Below are 16644 nucleotides of genomic sequence, written 5' to 3' on the forward strand. Positions count from 1 at the left end.
GGTTAACTCCTGGCAATACCCAGCCTATCTCAAAGAGGATGCTGAGCATCAAAGAACCTCCTGATGGAGATGGCTTCAAATGTGGCAAACAAGCCACTGGGCCAAATGTCCTCGTTTTTACCACAGACAGAATTCTGCCTAGAAAAAGGACAAGCTTGGATGCAGGCAGAGTCGACAGCCAGACTCTGCCAAAACAGTGTAAGCAAGTCCTCAATAGTTCCTGCTTCACAAATATGTCTGTGAGATATATTGGGCCAGAAGGGTGAAGAAGATGCTCCAACATAATAGAAAGTTTTGGGTGACTATTCAGGTAGAAAACTGTCTCTGTCATCTTCTCATTTGGAAAGCCACTAACCTGTAATCCTATGTATTCCTTTTCAAGTGTCTGGTGGAGTTGAAGACCAGGTAGCTTAGTTTTACAGTGAAGCTTAGTTGTTTAGGGGTTAAGGTTTTTCATTCTAGATAGATGTTTTAAGTTGATAATGACAAGAGGTGGTGGAGATTGATTTACATTCAGAATTTAGATGTACCAAGATAGGAAAGATATTTTCTTCAAGGCTGTCAAATATAAATATCCAAAACACTGTGAATGTAACATATAATTCCTGATTGTGTCATGGTTTTTCTTGCTATAGGTAGTTTATTGTATATATACATAATAATATAAATATATATGTAAAAAATTAACAATAAATGTAAAAAAAAGGGAAAGAAATCAGACTGAGCAAGCCATAAGGGGAAGCTTGTGGGGAATATTCTTTCATGATTTCTGCTTCAGTTCTTGCTTCCAGGTTCCTGCCTCAAGTTTTGCTTTGGTTTCCTTCATTAGACTGTGACCTGGAATATATAAGCCAAATATATCATTTACTCCCTAAATCGCTTTGGTCATGCTGTTTTACCATCATAGCAGGAACCCTGACTAAGATGGTTCTGTTCTCATCTTCCTTTTTGATTACAAGCCCCATCATTACCAGGAGGGTATTGTTCAATCTCCATGAGTTTGTGTGTGTTTAGTCATTTCTTTGCTGTTGATTTCTAGTTTTATCCCTTTGTCAGATAGGACATAATCAATTATTTCAGTTTCCCTGTATTTACTAAAGCTTGTTCTGTATCTTACTACAAGATAATTTTTAGTGGAATTTCCATGGACTGCTAAGAAGAGTATAATATTTTGATGGGATGTTCTAGAGATGCTTCTTAAGTACATTTAATTTATTATGTTATTTAATTCAAATATTTCTCTGCTTAATTCTTTTCAGTATGATCTGTTTATTGGTGAAAGTGAGGTATTGAAACCACCACTATTATTGTCTTAGGGGTAATCTATGATTTTTATCCAGAAATGTTTCTCTTATAAACTTAAATGTACTAGATTTTTATGTGTATGTGTTATAATATCATCTTGAACTGTTGTTCTTTTTTATCAGTATGATATAACCTCTACCTTTTCTGAATAATTTTGGTTTGAAAAACCAAATTCTGCTTTTTCCACTATTATAACATAATGCCCACTTTCTTCATAGTTTCATTTGCTTTAAATGATTTTCCCCTAATTTTTGCCTAAGGTTGTTTTTCTTTGATAGTGAGGTGTTTCTTTTGATAAGGTTAATGAGACCATTGATACTTAACTTTGTTTTTGAAAGGACTCTATTAATGTCTGTCATTTCTATTATTTTGTAGCTTTTGGTGTTTTCCCATTCCTCAATGGCCCAATTTTTCTTCTAAAGTAAGATTTATTCTTTCCTATAATCTCGGGGATTTTTTTTTTCCTTCCGTGCAAAGAATTCCTTTGGGTATTTTTTGGTTGTGCTGACTTAACAATCATGAGTTCTTTTAGGTTGTGCTTATCATGGAAACTTCTTCGTTCAGCTATAACACATAGCAGTCTGGGTTGGTCCTTTGGTGCTTGGGATGTATCATCCCATACTGTCCTGGCTCTTAGGGCTCCTGTCTTTGGATCTACTGTAATTCTGGCATGTTTGCCTCTGTCTGTAATTTGGTTCTTCTGTCCTGCAGTTTTGTCCTCTAGGCTTTGGATTTTAACTAGAATATGGCATGGGTGGTTCGTTTCCTGTTGTCTGTTTGGTAGTATAATGCCTCCTGAATCATGGATGTCAGCTCATTTTCCTTGATCTGCAAACTTTTCTTTCTTTCTTTCTTTCTTTCTTTCTTTCTTCTCCTCCTCCTCCACCATCTCCTCCTTCTTCATCTTCTTCTTTTGGTTTTTTCGAGACAAGGTTTCTCAGTAGCATTGGCTGTCCTGAATTCACTGTGTAGACCAGACTGCCCTTGCAAACTTTTCTAGTGTGAACTTTATTGAGTGTATTATTTATGCCTCTAGTTTGATGTTCTTCTCCTTGCCCATCCACATGATTCATAAATTTTGTCTTTTAATGGTGTTTCATTGATTTCATTTATTACCTTTATACATTGTTATTTTTCTCTTGATAGATGTCTTGATGTTCTATCTTGTTCTCCATTGCTAGTATTCTGTCTTCTAGGTGACTCACGGTAAAAGAGAGACTTTCTACTGTGCCGGGTTTGTGGCTATCTTAGTTACTTGTCTATTTCTGTAAAGAGACGGTGTGACAAAGGCAATTTATAGAAGAAAAAGTTTATTGGTGCTTACAGTTTTCAGAGGATGAGTTTTTGACCATCATGATGGAAGCATGGCATCAGGCATTTCAGTTCAGGGCTTTTTTTCCAAAATTGTATCTCCTCTTTTTTGAATTCCTCTTTCATATGTTGTATAGCTTCCTTATTCCACTCATCTCTTTATTTGTATTCCCTTTGAGTTTATTTAGGAGATGATTTGTTGCCTCTATGATTTTGAAAAGCATTTTTATAATTACACTTTTGACCTCTTTATCTGGGACTTCATCTGATTTGATCTTATTGGAATTAACTACTGTGGAATTAGTATTTTTTTAGAAGCATCATACTTCCTTGATTTTTTTCATGTTTCTAGTATTTATTTTATAGGTTTTGTTGTGCATCTGGAGTTACTTAATTGATTGGATTTTTGTGTCCATTCTGTTCTTTCAGTTGAATTATTTGTGATGTTGCAGTGGGACTAGCTGTAGTACAGTAAGGAACATAGTGCAGAAGCTAAGCCTTCCATCCCTCGCACAGGGCACCGGCCACCATAACCTGCTCTACTCTTTTTTTTTTTCTTTTTTGGTTTTTCAAGATCTGTCTCTCTGTGTAGCCTTGGCTGTCCTGGACTTGCTTTGTAGACCAGGCTGACCTCGAACTCACAGCAATCCACCTGCTTCTGCCTCCTGAGTGCTGGGACTAAAAGTGTGCACCACCAGACCCAGCTTGCTCTACTCTTAAACTAGAACATTAACTGCATAGGCAACCAGTTTCAGATGTGCACCCTTTCTGAGTATTGTAGGAATCGGTTAAACAGTCATTTCATTTCAGTAACTTATTAGCAGGCCAAAGGAACAGGATAGTATTGTATCCTGAGATATTGTTTATTAAGGGTAAGAGTAAAAGGAAGCAGGTTTAATGAGGATAGGTTTAGTGATGCAGCAACTGAGAAAAGGTTAAGGAGGTTAAAATAGATGAAAAGGAGAAATTGGTGTCAACAGAAGTTAAAATGTTGGATAGTACCTGTAGAGTTTACAGATTGTTAAACCTTTGGACAGTTACAATTCAAAAGAAAAAAGAAGGAAATGAAGTTGGAATCAGAAGGAAAAGATGTGAGTTGTGGGAGAATAGCAGCAAGTAAACTTTAGAGTGGGTGAGTAAACCACCAGAGTGGTCATAGACGCTTACAGACTGACATAATAACCAGAGCAAGACCATTAAGGGATGTTTATGCACAAGTGAAGTTAAAAACTAAAAACTAACCTAAAAGGACAAAGTGAAATCAAAAGCACAATAGATTTTAAAATGTCATCACACCACACAGTATTTCTTCCCTAGAACGGTTTTGGATTCCTTCCCTCCCTGTGATGTTTCATGTAGTAAAGTATTCTGGGGGGGAGGTGCAGTTTTCAATTGTGGTTCAAACGTGTAAAAGCAGAGTTTTGAATTTGCAGTGCCCATTTTCTTTAGATTGCATTTCTGGCACAGCTGAGGTCAGCAGTGTAGTTCTCAGTTCCTATGCTCCTCCAAGTGGAAGCAATTGGGAGCCTTTCAGGGTGCTGTGCAGGCCACAGTTCCGTGGCTACTGCTAAAGCCTCTACTGATCAGTACCCATAATGGACAGCCCTCTGCCCATGCCTCCATAGATCCTGCTTCCAGTTCTGCAGCACACAGTGTGTGTGTGGGGGGGGGGGGAGTGTGGAAGTTCAAAGTGATGCTTCCTGTTCACCTCAGTACAGACACATAGGAGTGTCACTCTTCAATTCCAGGCTCCATAGCCTGCACTGACCACCTGCCTTGCTGCCAATGTTATATCCAGACCTTAGTAGTACCTCTGCAACTATCCTTTCTCTGGCTGTTCAAGTGAGGGTAAGAAGAGGGGGCAGTGGAATCCCTTGTCTTGCACTTCCCAGTAGCCCAAGCTAGAATATCATCTTTAGGTTCTTCAGCCTTGAAGGCACACAAATGGCGTTGGCTTTGAATCTGGTTGCCAATGGTGAAGGTGGGATCTAACCTTTGATCTGTCCAACTAATGTTCCTGCAGTGGGGACAAGGTAGGGGGAGGATAGACAGACTTTCCTGGTAGTTCCCACTGACTTCACAAGAGTGCAGGTCCATGGCTCCTCCTTCCTGCTTCTCTGTGGAGCTGTCACCCACCATAATAAATTTGTTTTCAGCTGTTTTCTCTGGCAGGGATAGAAAATGGTGGGACTTCTAAACCACCATCTTACTTGGGAAGTCCTGAAACCCAGATTCTTGTTTCTTGAAATTCTCAGTGTTTTAGCACCACCAAACTCCAAGTTTTATGGGTTGTACTGTGAGAAGACTAACTAATACTGCCAACTACCAATGCTACCCAGGAATTAGGAACTGCCTCAAAGAAAAACGTGAGGAGAGACTATCGTACTCAGTTCAGCACCAGGGTCTTTGTTTTTCATGGTGTGAAGCCTTAGTTTTATTTCTCTACCTTCACACGGATCAGCTTTGTCTCCACAATGAATACCTGAGGTGCATTACTTGTGTACACGTGTCTCAAACATCCTAGCTTCTGATAGCTTCTCCTCCCCGAAGTTCAGGTCCCTAAGTCTACTTTCTGTACACTCTGTTTCTTAGAACCTTAGTACATCTATCTGAAATACAGTTATGAGTCTCAACACACATACAATTCTGAAGATTCAAAGATGTGGTATTTCCATAATAGTTTATTTCTGTAATGGTGTATTACAGTTAACAACAAATGGAAATGGGCACATCTCATGTGCTAGCAGAAATATGATCTCAAACTGGAAGCCAGTGTCTGCATATGGCCATGCTCAAGCTTCGTAACATTCTTCATAAAATTTAACAAGATTCCCACAAGAACGCCCTGGTCATTACAAGTACTTTCCCCAGTTAACCCAAGAACCTCGTACTATGCCCCACTTCTTAAGGGTTCCACACCATCTCCTCAGATGGAGACTAGCCTGCAACACTTCCAACATACTGTAGCAGCCCCCTCCAGTGTTGTTCTAAAACTACTCTATTCCTGGAAGTAGATACACAGTTCTTACCACTTTATCATTGCCCAAATAATGTTTGTTTCATTATTCTTCCAGCTACACTTGTAAGCAGATTTTAAAAAGAGTAGATAATAGTTTAATGTTCATAAAATATGTGCATGAGGATAAGCCAACCATTTAATTCATAATACAAAGAAGTAGTAGGTATAGCATTGTGAATGAGTATTACTATCAAGTTGAGTGTTGTTGCCCTCTAGTGGGAGTTTTATTGAAGTAGCCAGAAAGTCAGACTTGATAAAAGGTTCAGAAAAATAATTTATGATACAAATGCACAATAGGCTAGCTTTGAACCTAAGCTAGCTAACATGACTGCTTATACTCTAACTCAGAAGTTGGCAGACCTGCAGGACTGTAATAGAGCACAAGTGTGTTTTAATTTACTTCTACAGAGCATTTATATGTTATCTGTGGCAAGTTTCAACTCTGGAATAACAGAGTTGAATGCCACAACCATGGCATATCTATGTGTGCTCACAAAGATTAAGGGATTCCACAGGAAACGTGGTGAACTCTGACCTACGCCATTGAGCTTTGCTGCATCTGGTAAAGCCACTAGCCATTTGTTTTCAGTTCTGAAAGGATTAACAAAGTTATAATGTTAAGATTATATTAGATTTACACTTGGTAAATCCAAAACAGAAACTGCTAGAAATAATAGAAATGAAATTTTATCATTTTTCTAATGCTAATGTGCAAAATTTAGATGTTCCAGTTTATAAAGTGTGAATCACTGGAAAATACATAGATCCTACTCTTGAGAGTAAACATAGTCTAGTAATAAGTGTAAAAGAAAAATGAAGGACCTAAACAAAAACAATGTTAAGGTGTATTACATGAAAAAAATTTAAAACTGCTGAGATGAGAGCATTTTAAGGGGGTATTTTTATATAATTTTGTAAAATTAGGTAGCCTATTGAAAGGACCAAGGAGACTGTGTTAACCTTATGAATAATTCTGAAATTTCTAGATGAAAATTTGACTAATATCAACAATTTGGACAAAAATAGCTTTATGACTTTAATATACTAAGCAGAAGATACATCTTTACCTTGCACAAAAAATGTAGATATCAAATAATTTTAAAAAGTTTTTAAAAGTTCTATTTAAAACAAAGAGGAGCGCTTCTGGCCTGGAAAGGGTGTATCTCAGAAGAATGCAGGATGGGAAGCCTGGGAACATCTCCAGTCTGCATGACCAACTGACAAGGGAAGGACATCAGACTTGAGTCTTCTGTGTTCTGCTAGATCATGACAGTAGGCCAGAAAGCAGGGTGCATAGCCACTAGTGAGTAAACTTCAGAGAATACCAGCATCATAAGATTAGACATGTGCAGCAAGTCCAAGGAAAGTGGATACTAAAGAAAGGAAAACTAGGAGAACCTGAAAGGGGCCTTATCACCCTGAAGAATGGAAGAGGGATTTGCAGCCATAACATAACAGATGGACTTTGTGAAACAAGTACAGCCAAGTGTTAAACTGGTCATATGTCAAAGCTACGTGTGTGTGCATATTAAGTGTGTCACTGCTGAGAGTAGCTAAGTGGGTTAGAAGCTAGATGTGAGGGAAGTGTCTAGAATACAACACAACACCTAATAGAACAGAAATCTATTTCTATTTAATAGATAGGAAACAAAGAATGTTGTCAAATGTACCGTCTGATAAGCTTCCAGAAAGAAAGATAGATGTGCTATCTTTGAAGCCCTAATGGCTAGGAATAGGCACATCCTGAAGACCTCATTCCTAAATAATAAAAGATTCTTTGCTTCCATGAGAAAATGTTTACATAATAAGTATTTCTAAGTGTAATGGCTAACATTGTCAGCCTGACAGTGTCTAGAATTGCGTAGAAGACAAACGTCTTGGCAGGTCTGTGAGGGAGTTTTTCTGGAGGTGTGCTGAGGTGGGAGCCCTAATTAGGTGAACAGTCTCATTGGCTGTAGTCCCAGAACTGAATGAAAAAGAAAAAGTAAGCTGAGCATTAGTATGCTTCTCTCTTGTTCTGTGGATGCGATGTGACCAGATGCCTCAAGTGCCTGTCACCATGACTTCACCTCTATGTACCTTTGAACTGGGAGCCAAAATAAAACCTTCTGTCACAGCAGAAAGAAAAGTAAACTAAAGAAGCAGTGTGTACATTTTCATTAAGAAATAAAATACATAGGTACATAACAACTTCAAAAGATCTTAAGGAAATTTAAAACTTAATAAGGAAATAAGTGTTATATCAAAATACTTTCTATGCAAAAATGATCGTTATCATTATTTGACAATTTAACAGCTGTATATATGAAAGAAGAGAAATGGTCTGAGCAATCAATTTTGATCTGAAATTCTGTATTTAGTCTTTTCATCATCTAAGAGTGAAGATAAGGTACTTTGTCATATATATATGGGAACACAAAGTTATTTTCCTCAGCTGGGACACTATTAACATTTAGAGTGAGACCATCCCATTTGTTGCAGGACACATTGCCCAGGTCCTCATCCATTTAATTCAAACTAATTTACTCCAGTGACTATATTGACCACTAGAGGGAGCCAGTAGACCTACTGCAAAAGACACTAGCACGGTCACAATCTGCAAGGATTTCTGCATTAAGACAAAGGAGCAGTGTTGGGTGACTGTTCAGGCAGTAAACTATCTCAGCCATTTCTTCATTTTGGAAGCTGCTAACCCGCACTCTCGGTTCACTCAGACATTTAAGTTTTATCCCTTCTCAAGTCCCTCATGGGTTTGAAGACCAGATAGTTTAGTCTTTCAATTAAGCTTAGTAGGTTAGGGGTTAAGATGCTTTTAGATCAAGATGTTTTTAAGTTAATAGAGATGAGGCATGATAGATATTAATCTCCATTCAGAAATTTAGACCCAACAAGATAGGAAAGATGTTTGCTTCAAGTTTGCCAAATACAAATAGCCAAATCACTGTGAATGTAACATTTATATAGTTCCTGATTGTTTCATGGTTCTTCCTGCTGTATGTAGTTTATTTTACTCATGTGTAATAATATAAATGCATATGTTTTAAAAGAAACATAGTTTTAAAATTTATATAAAAAACCACAAAGGAGTGAGAAAGGACAAGGGCACCACAAGAACACCTACAGAATTGACTAACTGGGCTGATGAAGGCTCACAGAGACTGAACCACACATACCTATGTAACAGTTGTGCAGCTTGGTCTTCATGTGGGTCCCCTGACAACTGGAGGAGGGGCTGCCTCTCTCACTCTGTTGCCTGCCTTTGGATCTCTTTCCTGTAATTGGCCTGCCAAGTCTAGCCTCAGTATAAAAAGATGCACCTAGTCCTAATGCATCTTGATAAGCAAAGGCAGGTTAATATACTGAGAGGTCTCCCCATCTCTAAGGAGAAAGGGCAGGAGAGGAGGGAAAAGGAGGTGAGAGGGACAGACAGGGAGGATAAGCTGCAATCTGATATAAAGTAAATAAATTAATAAATGGGAAAAAGAACAAAAGAAGGATGTATCTTTTGAAACTGTAACTCATTAAATGCAAAGCAAAGTAAAAAGAAACTATACTCACTTCCATAGTAATAAATAGGGGGACTCATAAGCACAGTCAGTGGTAAGCCTCAAAAATTCAAAAGTCCCAAGTATTTTAATTGTAAACTGCAAAATCAAAAAGCAGACGTGTCATAAGCACACCTTAGAGACACTAAAGGCTGTGTGCCCGCTTTCTGACTTCATGGCCATCGTGTCCTTGTCATTACTCCACAAGGTAGCACATTTCATAAAATGGCACCAATACTTATTTGTAAAGTTCTTACATTTTAACTAAGGGTTACCGAAAAAGTTCTTGTAACTAAGAACTTTTATCCTACCTCAGCATCACTCCAGTTCTACATTTGCTGCAAATCTATTCCAGGCTGAGCATTCCTTAGGTGATGTAAGTATTAGAAAGATATTTTGTGGGCCATATTCATTCATCAAGTTATTTTTATCAATATTTGTATACTGTATCTCTTCTTGAAATAATGATTACTTGACACACTAGCCAGAAAAAAAGTAATGATTGAGAATTTAATTAATGACAAGTCTTGGTAATTAAAATAATTGCAGTAAAAAATAGAGTCAACATTAAAAAAGACTTATTTCAACAATGAAACTATACCTAGAGACAAAATAGAGAATAATTATTTCCCAAATCTGGGGAAAGAATTGACAGAGTTTTCACAGAACACAAAATTGCTAAGGGAGAATGATTACATAAGGAGATATAAATGTAACATGGAAAAAAGCTCCTAGAACTTAAAAACAGACATTTGAATTCAAAATACAGAGAAGAGAAAGGAACAAGTGTCAGTGGTTTTGCTAAAAGAAGTCACATCCAGGAAAAAAATCTCCTGCTAATACACCTTATAGAGAGATACCCTGTTTGTTAAGTAATGTAAATACAAACAAGAACTTCAGGTAGTATTTTGAATTCTTAAATAATTCCATATGTTATTCTCTCTGAAGTTTTTCACATATAAATCAAATAATGTGAATGACTCTGAAGCACTGGACCCAAAATATCAGATCTCCATAAAACAGATTATGCTTATATTCTACTGCATACAACAAGTATGCGCCCGGAAACTAATGTCCAGGGACAGAGGGACTGAATTCCAGCTCGAGGAAGTGATGAGTTACAGAGAAATCACTACTCTTTCTCAGAAGATGCTCAAGAAATATTTGCAAAGAAATGGTTTGATCTCTATCTGGATTGGTTAATTCCTAGCTCAGAATAAAAGTCTATTCCTAACTAACATAGGGTGGTAATAGACTAAATTAAGACACGAGGAGATCCAGTGGGTCGGAGGCCTTAGCTGGGTCTTCTATCATTGGATTCCCAGCGTGAGCAGAATGGGCTCTCTGATTAAGTTCTAGAGGAAAGTGTTAATTGATTATTCATATTAGAAAGCAGGAAACTTAAAGGTGGGTGTAGATTTCTTTGCTATAGAGTATGGTGTAAGTATTTAGTACTTTTAGTTATTTACTTGAAGGTTGAACTTTTTATTTTTACATATTTTACATGCAATATATTTTAGTCATATTCTTTCCCGCTCCTCTAATTCCTCCTCCTAGATCCACCCTAGCCAATTACATATTTAATTTCTCTTTCAGTTTCTCTCCCTCCCTCCCTCCTCCCTCCTTCCCTTCCTTCCTCCTTCTCCCTCTCTCTCTCTTTCTCTCCCTCCCCCCAAACCCAAAGGTTAAAATAAACATAGCCAATAAGACAATGCCCAAACAAAAGACACACACACACAAAATAGAATTGATTTTTGTGATGGCTGTCTACTTCTGGGCATGGGGCCTGGAATATGGTTGATATACCTGTGACACCCAGTTATGGTTTTTTGTTTTTTATTTTTTTTATTACTTGCTATAGTGAAAGCTCTTATCGCCTTCTCTTTTCTTTTAAAGCATTATTGATAGTATTGTGTTGAACGGCTGCTAATGGTAACAAGAACACATCTGTGTTTTTCCTCTTGCTCTGTAGGAGACTTATGACTCCAATCATGTATGCTGCCCGCGACGGTCATACTCAGGTTGTTGCTCTGCTTGTTGCTCATGGAGCAGAAGTTAACGCCCAGGATGAGAGTGGTTATACTGTGAGAAATGCTTTTCAGTGTTGACTTCTATTCCTGAGACAGTGATACTGTGATATTATATCAGTACCTACAGAAAGTGCTAGTTTTGTTTGGCTGATGTTTGCTGTCAAAGAGTTAAGAATGTTTTGTAAAAGGCTTGGGCTTGGGCTGTAATCACTGCTGGGAGAAAGCACTGTGATAGCAACAGTTTAGAGAAAGGGGAGATCATTCGGCCCTTGATAAAAGAAGCTGTATGCACAACAAAACCAGGGTTCTAGAAAACGCACACAAACATCTGTACTGGCAGATACGTTCTTTATTCCATGGCTTAACTTAACTGCGCAAAACAGTGTTTGGTTCTATAAGATCTGTTAAGTACAGCTGGAAATATGTTTACATTATATTGTGCAATGAGGAGATTGCATCACTCTGCTAATTAGCTATGCTCTCCTTTTTACTGTGCCATAAATACCGGTGAAAATATCTCTTATCTATCTCACATGCACTCCTTTTTAAACAGCCTGCTTTCCCACACTTACAGGCCTTAACATGGGCAGCACGTCAGGGTCATAAAAATGTAATTCTGAAGTTGCTTGAACTTGGAGCTAATAAAATGCTACAGACCAAAGATGGCAGAACACCAAGCGAGATTGCAAAAAGAAATAAACATCTCGAGGTATGTACCTGTGTACTTTCTGTGTCATTATATTATCGGGTAGAATGTTTATATTATTTGTCACAGTTCCTAAGTATAACAAAAGCATTTTGGGCAATTATTAAATACTTGACTAGGTTTTCTTTGCCAAGAAGGTAATGAAAACTGTATTTTGCTAGGATATTAATCTTTTAAATCAAAGCACTGATAGTACAGTCACCTAAAATGATATGAAAAGATAATGACGTCTTAATCTGTCCCTGGAAGTACACTACAATAGGCACAGACTGCTTTGAGATGTGCACTTGGGGTCTGTGTGTGTGATTTGTAGTTGTGCTAAATACTTGAACCCAGCTTAGCCATGTATTTCAAATATTGCTTGTATTCAAGTATTGTTTAGTTTATAAATAATTTGTATAAAATGTTTCATATCTTCTTGAAAATATTAATCGCTATCCTTGATTTTTTAATTTCTGAATTTGTGTACTCTTACTATTCTTTTAGGTTAAGGAAGCATTTACTTGCTTTAACAAAAAGTTTCTCAGGATAAAGAATTATAAATTTATCTGGGTGGTGGTGCTGCATGCCTATAATCTCAGAACTCAGGGGAGGCAGAGGCAGGTGGATCTCTGTGAGTTCAAGGCCAGCCTGGTCTGCAGAGAGTTCCAGAATAGTCAAAGCTACACAATGAAACCCTGTCTCAAAAAAACAAAACAAAACAAACTGAAAAAGAGTTATAAATCTCTGAACCACCACCTTGTTAGAATTTTCTTTCTACATAGAAAAAGCCTAATGCGTTCCCTTTCATTTCAGTGTAGGGGATAATAATGTTAACTGTATCTGAGTGACTTGGAACTTTTTTCAGATCTCCAACTTTCTTTCTTTGACTCTGAATCCACTGGAACAAAAACTCCACCATCTGACCAAAGAGGAGACCATTTGTAAACTGTTGGCCACAGACTCTGACAAAGAAAAAGATCACATATTTAGGTAACATATTTGAGTTTAATAGAATGCATATAGGATGAATGTTTTATTATTTGTAGTAAAATAGGCAGGTTATTTAAGATAGCTGGTGTTTTAAACTTTAATAAGCATTTTAAAATGTCTGGATTTTAGATGCCTTGTTCTCCAGAAGTTTAGAAGAGTTTTATTTAGTTGTTTTCTTAACTAACTCCGACTTTAATATACACTTTTAGTAAAATACCAAATTTTACTTTTAAGAGACTCAAGATTATATTTGTGTTTAAACTTGTTGGTGTTAGATCTTATTTTCTAGCTCTTTTTAATCATCTCTCTGGTTTTATAAGCTAAGAATTTGAAAGAACAAATCCCTGAACCCTGTTGTTCAACACGTGGGTACAAAACAATCTCTAGTTCTTATGTTTATAGTTACCATCTAATTTATGTTTATTTCATTGAAAGAATTTCTTTTTGCGATATTTCATGACAAATAAGACTGATGAATATTTTAAATCTTACGAAAGATGAGCTGGATAGCACCACTCATGTTTTCTGTTTCTTTGCTTAAGAAACTTTGTTTTGGGTTGGGAATGTCGTTCACTGCTTAGATTATGTGAAGCCCTGAGTTTAATTTTTCAGCTTTAGAAGGGACAGGAAGTAGGGTGATGGGGAGAGAAGAGTTCAGAGACAGAACCTAGTTTATTGCTTTGAAGCAGCATTTAAATGATCTGTGTAAACTTAAAAATATATTCTGCCTGGATTCATTCTTACTCATTCTCATGCGTGCTCTGAAATTGGCATGCACGTATACTACTGTGTATGTGTAGTCTGTTCTGAAAGTGACCTTGCTGTGGTATGTTATAGTCCGTATACAGCCTTTGGAGATCTGGAAATATTTTTACATGGTCTTGGACTTGAACATATGACAGACTTATTAAAGGTAAGATTTCATATAAAGCAGAGTGAGTTTTATGTATGTGTGCTTATATGTAGCATAACATTATATTAGAATAAAATTGAATTTTATTCACAAGTATGCCATTTATTTCTCCTTCATTTTTAGTCTACCTTGTTTAAAATTTATAATAAGCACTTTAAAACTTATTAACCTAGGATATATATATATATTAATATTAATATTAGAATCTGTCTGGATTTCAAAACTTCTGTGATACATCTGTACACACTTAAGCCCATGTTTACAGTTGTTGCCTTTTGTGGGTGGAATACTAGAAGCATGATTTTGAACCAGACAGTCCTATATCAGATATTTGCTTTGATTATTAACTGGAATATGCTACTCAAATATCATTTTTTCCTTTGAGGACAAGTATTGATTGTCATGATGATTAGGTTAGATTATATACTAAGAACTGTGTGTGCTTGAAGCATGCAGTGTAGGGTTTGAGTAGATGGCAGTTGTTAGCAGGTAAGGATGCTGAAGCACAGGGCCTGTTTAAGGCAGAGTTTCCTAGGAATATGAACATTGGTTCAGTTATTTCAGAGTTGGGTTCATTGTACAATGTGAAACTTCTGAGGAAATCCTGCATCAAAATTCATGTTACTGATAGTTCACTCTGATGCCATCCAAAATTTAAATACTCATGAAATACATAAAATGTAATTTCTATCAAGTTTTCAGAACATTCTCTTTTTGCTAAGCAGATATGAGTGCTAGCCATTTTCTTTGATTCTGGGAAATTATGTACTGTGTGTTTTTGTAAATGAGTACACATTCTCTAGCCATACACCTTCTGAAAGCCTGGAAGCTATTTGAGAAAGTAGGTAAGTGACAGCTTCCTTTCCTACTTCGCTTTGAATTGTTCACACTGAAAGGTGGTGGGGTTTTTGCCTTTTGTGCAGGAAAGGGATATAACGTTAAGACACCTTCTGACCATGAAGAAAGATGAGCTTACGAAGGTTAGTGTCACTTAGAAAATGCCAGATATAATCTTCAGTGTTTTTAAACTTACACATTCCTTTGTTTTATATTTTAAAAATCCTAGGACTTTGTAGACTGATATTTTGTCGGTTATTGGTTAGAAACAACAGTGAATTCCCATGTGTAAATCATTCCCCAGTATTAAATTGCTTAAGAACATGTATAGGGCTTCCTACGATCATTCATATAGCTCAGCTAGAACTGCTATTTGTTTGCAGGTGGGAGGTTGATTTGTTAAAAGAGGCTACTTTGAAGTAAAAGGTGACTTTTAATGTGGGAATACACTGTGTCTTCCAAGTTATCACCAATTGTGTTATCATCTATTGACATTAATAATTCAAAAAATAGGTGTGGGGAGTTTTAGAGGAACTTTGGTAAGGAGGATTTCTATAGTAATGATTTTTCTGTATGAACACGTTGGATACTTAAAATCTCTATTAATACTATGACTACTAAAATCCAATGTAATGTAGTACCTAACTAAAACCAGGAAAGAAGTTAACTTTAACATTGAAGGTGAAATACAAGTAAAGAAATTAATCCTCATTTATCACTAATAACACCCTCAACAGTATTTTTGAGGAAAAGCCATTTGTCATGTGTTTTAGAATGATAATATTTTAAATGCTAATTAATAATATCACTTTTGAATCTATCACAGTTATCATTTTATATTGCAAAAAAAATGACTATAGTTAACTATATACCGAAACCATTTAATGATGTAACTTTGTCAAGATACAAGCAAACAATATATTTAAGTGTATTACTTTTCCAATAGTTGCCTATTTTATAAGATATAAACTCATCTAGAAAATGGCTTTAGTGGTCTTGAATATGAAATTATTCAAGTGTGACTATCTTACTGAACCTTTAAATTATTTCTCCTTAGAATGGAATTACCAGTAAAGATCAGCAGAAGATTCTGGCTGCTCTTAAGGAACTGGAAGTAGAAGAGATAAATTTTGGAGAATTAACTGAAGTGACTAAGTTGGAAATCAGGTAAAATTATCAGTTTACATTAATTTTACTTACAACCAAGAATTCTTTTTTAGTCTAGTGCCTGATTTAATGCCACTGTTTCCCCCAAGAAAATGGGTTTTTAGATACACAGTAGTCTGAACCAGATGCACTTTATAAAGTTAATATTTAGAAAATTATTGTAAAGATGCAAGACACTACATCTTGTTAATTTGCATAGAAACAATTTGCATGTCTTTTTCATTGTATCTTGCTAAATCGCATACTGCGAGTTTTTTTTTCCAGCATAGTTCTCACTCTCTTTAAATCAGGGTACATGTCAAACTCCAAAGTATAGAGCTGAGATCATGCTCCAGTTGGTAAAGTGCTTGTTGTGCAAATGTGAGGCCCTGATTTCAGTCGGTAAATCTCAAGCAAGCCAGTGCTAGGCAGACAGAGGCAGACAGATGCTTGGGGCTCTCTTGCGTAGCCTGCTCAGTGAGTCCCAGGCCAGCAGGACACCCTGTGTTAGAGAACAAGATGGACTGGACCTAAGGAATGGTGCTGCCCTCTGGCTTTTATATGAAGAGCATGTACGTGCACGCACACGCACACAAAGGAGAAAAGAAAAATCGGTAATAGTTTCACAACAGCTACAAAGAAAGCATTGCCCTTAAGTTCATCTTCATTTCAGCCTTACTATGTGAGGCTTGCATCTAAGTTATGAGAGGTGTTACTCTAAGCTTCTCTTTGTGCTTTATCTAGTCTTGGTGTTGGAGTGACAGCATTACTAAATGATTAGGGAATTATCGTTCACGTCTGTTTTCTGGACAAGGAAACTTGTGGAGACTAGTGTTGATTTGTCTTTAAACATTTATGTA

The 16644-nt window shown here is 36.7% G+C and overlaps 1 protein-coding gene across 3 annotated transcripts in view; it reads left to right on the top strand.

The window, feature by feature from the left end:
• The window catches only part of ASZ1 (ankyrin repeat, SAM and basic leucine zipper domain containing 1), a 44205-nt gene that overhangs the window by 18977 nt on the left and 8584 nt on the right, over window positions 1-16644 (top strand). For all 3 annotated transcript variants that reach the window (XM_084785746.1, XM_084785747.1, XM_084785748.1), the window contains 6 exons: window positions 11153-11264; window positions 11785-11919; window positions 12764-12888; window positions 13726-13801; window positions 14725-14781; window positions 15696-15805. In XM_084785746.1, coding sequence (XP_084641872.1) covers window positions 11153-11264; window positions 11785-11919; window positions 12764-12888; window positions 13726-13801; window positions 14725-14781; window positions 15696-15805 — 615 coding nt within the window. The remainder of the gene's footprint in view (window positions 1-11152; window positions 11265-11784; window positions 11920-12763; window positions 12889-13725; window positions 13802-14724; window positions 14782-15695; window positions 15806-16644) is intronic.

This window comes from Acomys minous (genome assembly GCF_964271855.1).
Source record: "Acomys minous genome assembly, chromosome: 6".
Classification (NCBI taxonomy): Eukaryota; Metazoa; Chordata; class Mammalia; order Rodentia; family Muridae; genus Acomys; species Acomys minous.